This window comes from Paralichthys olivaceus, chromosome 15, assembly GCF_024713975.1.
Source record: "Paralichthys olivaceus isolate ysfri-2021 chromosome 15, ASM2471397v2, whole genome shotgun sequence".
In the NCBI taxonomy this organism is placed as follows: Eukaryota; Metazoa; Chordata; class Actinopteri; order Pleuronectiformes; family Paralichthyidae; genus Paralichthys; species Paralichthys olivaceus.
The window spans coordinates 23,661,519-23,667,798 of record NC_091107.1 but is presented as its reverse complement, the minus strand read 5'-3'; the positions used below and the strand labels follow the sequence as shown (position 1 = coordinate 23,667,798).

Sequence of the window (6,280 nt, the reverse complement as noted above, 5' to 3'; positions counted from 1 at the left end):
AGTGTATGTATAACTTGTGTGAAGAAATGATAATCTTTTTTTTTTTTAAAGGCAGTCTGACAAGAATGAAATATTATGGTGTAAAATCAGAGACAAATATCTTTTAAAAAATAGCAAATGGTTTGGACAGATATAATGGTGTCAAGAGTAAGAAAAACTGTGTAAAAGAAAAAGAGACTCATCATGGTATGGTAGGGGCTCTCCAGAGGGAAAGTCCCAGCTCCAAGGCCAAAGCAACCCAGGTGTTTGGAGGCTTTCCAGGGGTAAACTCAAGTCCAACGTACGCAAGTAACCCCGGTGCTTGGAGACTTTCCAGGGGGAAGGTCGTAACAGTTGTGGCCCTTAAGGATAGATAAAGCGGAGCAACACCACTGTTAGTCAGAGTTCTTCTGGTGCAGCTCCGGCTCGCTACTGAATGCTCTCAGGTTTTGTTGTCGACAATAAAACTCTGCGGCTTTTAAGTTGACTTCTACTGCTTTTTTATTTGACTGAATTTTTGGAATTTTTGGACCACGAGTGGAACTTAGTTTTTCACCACAACACCCAGACAAGCGGGACTTCTTCTTCTTCGTGCTTGGCGGTTGACATGACAACGAATGTGTTGTTTAGTGTATATGAAAAAAGAAGCTAACAGGCAAGCTAATTCAGAGGAACAAACTTTACTCTTTCTTATTCAGGTACCAGTCACAGTCACTCTCTTCTTCATGGGGTACATCGAGTGACACTGCCACCCACTGGCATAATATATATTGCAGGCACACGTATATACCACAAAAAGTTTACGGCATTACGTCACCAACTCAAATTTCTTCTGATTTTAATTTGTAGTAATGAGTAACGAAGATGGTTAGGAGAAATGTATTGGAGTAAAAGTACACATTTTACTTAGGAAATATAGTGGAGTAAAAGTGAAAGTTGTCAGAAATAAAAATAACAAAGTAAAGGACAGATATGTGAAATTTCTACTTAAGTAGAAATGTAAAGAAGTATTTGTACTTCGTTACATTACAACACTGGGTAAGGTCAGCTCAGGTGCTGTTGGATGGGCGCTGCTGACTACTTCCAACACTGTGGTTTTCTCAACCCCAGAGCGTGGCGGATTCTCTTCCAGAGTGAAGTCTTCTTTGGTTTCTCAGGGAGAACACTGGAGAGAGACTTCTCCTCAGTGACATCATCCTTACTCTCTCCATTGAGCTCCCGACTGGAAACATCAGCTTCATGACAGTGGCAGACCACATTGTAAGAAGCTTTGAGCTTAATCAGCTCTTCTTGGAGAACCTTCTTCTCCTGGAGCTCAGTGTTGAACTTCTCCTGGTTGGTAGTCTGATTTTGACAGACCTCATGATAAGAATCTCTGAGCTTCATCAGCTCTTCTTGGAGAACGTTCTTTTCCTGCTTCTCCTCCTGGAGCTCAGTGTCGAACTTCTCCTGGTTGGTAGTCTGATTCAGACAGACCTCATGATAAGAAGCTCTGAGCTTCATCAGCTCTTCTTGAAGAGCATTATTCTCATCCTGAAGCAGATCGCTGGTTTGAGTCTCCTTGTCCATGGAGTCAATCTTTTGGCTGTGAGCTTGCCTTTCCTCCATCTCTGTCACCACAAGCTCAAGCCTGCTCAAATCCCTTTTCAAAAGGGCCACCTTCTCCTTCAGAGCCACATTGTCCTCTTCCAGAGCCTTCACCTTGTTGCTTTGTACAGCCAGTTTGCCATTGTGGGCTTTAGAGTGAGCTGTCATTTTCTCCTTCTCCCTCATCAGAAGCTCATCGTTCTGTTTGAGCTTCTCTTCCAGAGCCTTCACCTTGTTGCTCTGTACAGCCAGTTCAGCCAGTTTGCCATTGTAGGCTTTAGAGTGAGCTGTCATTTTCTCCTTCTCCCTCATCAGAATCTCATCGTTCTGTTTGAGCTTCTCTTCCAGAGCCTTCACCTTGTTGCTCTGTACAGCCAGTTCAGCCAGTTTGCCATTGTGGGCTTTAGAGTGAGCTGTCATTTTCTCCTTCTCCCTCATCAGAAGCTCATCGTTCTGTTTGAGCTTCTCTTCCAGAGCCTTCACCTTGTTGCTCTGTACAGCCAGTTCAGCCAGTTTGCCATTGTGGGCTTTAGAGTGAGCTGTCATTTTCTCCTTCTCCCTCATCAGAAGCTCATCGTTCTGTTTGAGCTTCTCTTCCAGAGCCTTCACCTTGTTGCTCTGTACAGCCAGTTCAGCCAGTTTGCCATTGTGGGCTTTAGAGTGAGCTGTCATTTTCTCCTGCTCCCTTATCAGAAGCTCATCATTCAGTTTGAGCTTCTCTTTCAGAGCCTTAATCTCAGACTGCATTGTTCCACATGCCTGAAAAATAGAAACATGGAATTCATTATTAAAAGTCCACTCAACACAACCTGAACATACATTTCTAAAAAAAAATAATTCTTACCAGGATGTCCATTTTGGTAAAGGGGGATTTGTAGTTATGAGAGCAGTGTCTTCTTGATGAATATTTAATGAACAAATCAGCGGTTGTCTCCGTAGGCAGGATTGTTGTCTTCACTAATGAGGACTGTGGTCTTCTCAGTTGACGGTCTATTATTTTCACAAGCTAATAACTTGAAGCAAGGGAACTTGTTATTTATGTTTGGTAGTTCAGAGGACCAAAGAAATATCCTTTAATGTCTAGAGTTTTTGGTTCTTTGATTGGATTTGATAAGGATTTGCAGGCCAGCAATCCCTTTGATGGTTGCCGCCACATCAATCATCAAAGAAGATTTTTAAGAAGCAACCGTTTCCATGGCAATTTTTATAACTGCACAACATGGCGGCCCCTGGGGGTTTATCAGGTTGACTTCTATATGATGCACATCACTGCGGAGCATACACAAATCCTGAGCTAGGCGGCTACTATACACATGTTGCACTGATAGCTACAGTGATCCCTGTCTGAGACTGAGGTTAGTCTCTTGACCAAATGAAGAAAATCAATCAAGGATTTCAGATCCATTAGATAATGTGTGATATGCTTGAGGGAATTAATTAAATATGCTATGAAGTGTTAAATTAAGTATGTAGATATGTACATAAGCATCAACAAAATATAAGTCTATGTGTCAGTAAGTACATAGTGTGAAATCTTAACAGCACAAGCATTATAAAATAAATGTAGTAGGATGAAAATAAAATAATGAAAATGGAAAACACTGTAGAGCAGCTGTAGTCAACTACTTTACCATCACCGGGAAGTGGGTACATTTTTGCAAACTAATTGTTGCATTGTGTGTCACTGAGAGCATGGGGAATTGTGCAGCATTTCTGCAGCATGTTTGGATTCGTGTTTGTAAAAAATGTGTGTGTGTGTTTGTGTGTCAGGAAAGTGTGGACCTTGATGCTGGCTGGTTTCTAAAACTGATGCGAAATAATTGAGAGGATGTATATTTACATGTTGATCTATGTGATTTTAGTGTGTGAGAGCTATTGATGCACAACACAGGCACTGACATTCTGTGATTAAGCATTGTATTGTTGTGTGTTGTTCATGTGTTCAATGTGATTTGACACTGCAAATAAAGGTTTCATATTTTAATTTCATTCATAGATTCATGGCTATTGAGCAGTGCTTTGTGAGTGTTGGTCGAATACTGTCACTGGCATAAAATATTAATGAAAATGCATATTATTAATATTTGTATGTGTGTATATTAAATCAATACAATTGTCAATGCATCTGCAGATGTGTTTGACTGTTTCCATTTAACTTAATTTACTATGTTCCACTTAATACTGGGCTAAAAGGATTTTTTAATGTAATATTTATGTCTTTGTTATGCACATTAGTCATCCAATCATTACTGATTTGATGATATAGAGCTCAATCTGAATGCAGACAATTATTTCTTCAATGCAAAATATATTTTAAAAATCTTGCCTCCATTTGTTTACATATGATAATGAACAAAAATAATAACCAACAGATTTGACACATCTCACACAATTCATTGACCCTCAACATGCCTTCATCAACCGTGAGTGTGGCACATTATGTCATTCTTTGTCGTATATGGTCATCAATAATTTAATAATAATTTATCTCAGACTCCCTCTCCGGAATCGAACCCTGTAGGCACAAAAAGTACCATTGAAAGTTGGCAGACATTCGAATGAGACGTCGCCACCACGAGGGCCAGCGATCAGTTCGAGGTCATCTAGTGTCACCAAAGCAGCCGGGGCACAACGAGTCTGATAAATGCACCCGTTGGGGAAGCAGAGAGCGGGCGAGGAGTGGAGTTCGGTTGGGGGGGTGGAATTTTGCGGGAGTTATTTTATATGCTGCAAGACTCAGCTCAAGTTATTGTGACATGGCCTAATGCTGCTCTCTTGCACGCTGAGACATCGGTGATTGCAATTGACCATGCACGTGCCAGTTGGAATGGCAGTAAGCCAGTTTTCAGACTATATTGTTGAGGGAAGGCTTCTAAGTCAGGCAAATTTATATTGCCAAATTACAATTTGTAATAATGTGTTATCTTTGCTTTTGTAGTGTTGATGCAGCAAAAGAGGATGGGTCACTTGGAAGGCTCGTAAATGACAACCATATGAATCCCAATGCCAAGATGAAGTACTTGACAGTGATAGGGAAGCCCCATCTGTGTTTGTTTGCAAAACGTGACATAAGTCCAGGAGAGGAGATCACCTATAATTATGGTGAATCAGACTGGCCGTGGAAATGCAAGGTGGTCAAAATGATTCTTTGTATAACTGATAGTTCTCATAAAGGACATGCTCTTACCATACAAAAATTCACATACATAAACATATAGTCCATCTTTATACTGCATTAAATACAGTAATTCAAATTCATTTAGATTTAGTGAAATACATCTACACTGCCACATGCACACATGAAAGATATTGACTATATTAGAACATTTATTTTTACTTGATTTCATCAGTCTGATATCTGTCATTAATATCTCCAGACAACTAAAGAAACACCTATGGAGGGGCAACAGGATGAGGTATCATCCATATCGGAGCCCTCTACAGGTACTCAAAAGGCATCAACAAGTCGGCGGCAAAAAACCGGCATCTACGACTGCATCAACTGGTCTTGTCAAAAGCTTTAATCACTTAAGTTAGATTTTCATGCATTATAAACAGGTGAGGGAGGGGATCCCGGAGCTCCATGTCAGCTTTCCCCTCTCTGTCTGCAGTGGATGGGCCAGCAAGGATATATTCTGTATATATTTGACAGCACTTGCACATCAAACACATTGGCCACGAGAACTAAATCTACTTTCCCTACATGTATCTATCAACGGCCTCTGCCAGGACTGGTTGGGGTGAGTGGAGAAAAAAAATATATATAGGGGAACAAAAGGAAATAAAGGGGGGGTGGAGTCACAGTCTCTGGTCATGGGCTTGAATCCAGCCCGGGAATCACCACCTGGATGTTGGCATGGTCTTCCAAGGGCGCGTTGGTCCCTCCGGGCACTCCTACCTCCCTCATGGTCCAACATGTGCAGTAGTAGTAGTGAACATGGCTCCAAAGGTGAGAGGTCCTCAGGTGAGAGTGCTGGTGGTTGCATGACCCTCCACGTTAGCCCTGCGACAAACCGGTGACCTCACTAGGTCCATCCCTCATCAGGACCCGAGCCAGGATGGGTTCCGGAGAGCCGCACAGCATGGACCAAGGAGGGGAGGAGAAGACCCAAGGAATTAGAGACATGTAATAAGATACGATAAAATAAACAAGGCAGAGAGAGAAGAGGGAAGGTGCTGGTTTCTGGTGCCTGATGGGTGATCCCCCAGCCGTCTAGGCCTATAGCAGCATAACTATGGATGACTATGGCTCATGACGTATCCACGCTTGTAAAGTCATTTTGAAAGAATTACTGGTAGTGCTGGAAGTGTGTAAATCTCAGAATCACTTTCTAGTTAACTTTGAGCCTTTTACCACGATAACAATATACCTCTTCATGGCCCAACAACTCACACCTCGGGCAGGGTGGGGCTAAAAGCCCAGCTGGCCCCTAATGCAAACAACAGACCCAATACAAAAGTGATTTAGACTTGAAGGGAACAGTCTTGATTCTATGAGCTTCTAAAATATACCGTGTAAACAGAATGCTATGCTTGTGTTTCCTATTGATGAACAGTTCTGACTTGCAGTGCCTGCTCTCAATTTCAAGTCAATGTCATTGCCACAAATTTTTCAAAACATGAAAAGGCCCACTTTACTATCTTATTATTACAAAAGTGATATTTCAAGAAAAAAGTTTCAAATGGTTTTCATTGTCTGTTACACAAATAAACC

At 41.5% G+C, this 6,280-nt stretch overlaps 1 protein-coding gene across 2 annotated transcripts; it reads right to left on the bottom strand.

Annotated features, from left to right (window-relative positions):
- Nucleotides 1–844: 844 nt before the first annotated feature.
- LOC138413831 (golgin subfamily A member 6-like protein 25) lies at nucleotides 845–2,557 on the bottom strand. Of its 2 annotated transcripts, XM_069539960.1 has the most exons (3): nucleotides 2,411–2,557; nucleotides 1,924–2,325; nucleotides 845–1,797 (listed from the first exon to the last, which is right to left on the bottom strand). In XM_069539960.1, the coding sequence occupies exons 1-3, from the start codon at nucleotides 2,420–2,422 to the stop codon at nucleotides 1,057–1,059; spliced, it is 1,155 nt and encodes a 384-aa protein (XP_069396061.1). In that variant the 5' UTR covers nucleotides 2,423–2,557; the 3' UTR covers nucleotides 845–1,056. The 2 variants fall into 2 exon arrangements, with proteins under 2 accessions (XP_069396061.1, XP_069396060.1); XM_069539959.1 differs by having other exon boundaries at nucleotides 845–2,325.
- Nucleotides 2,558–6,280: the final 3,723 nt, after the last annotated feature.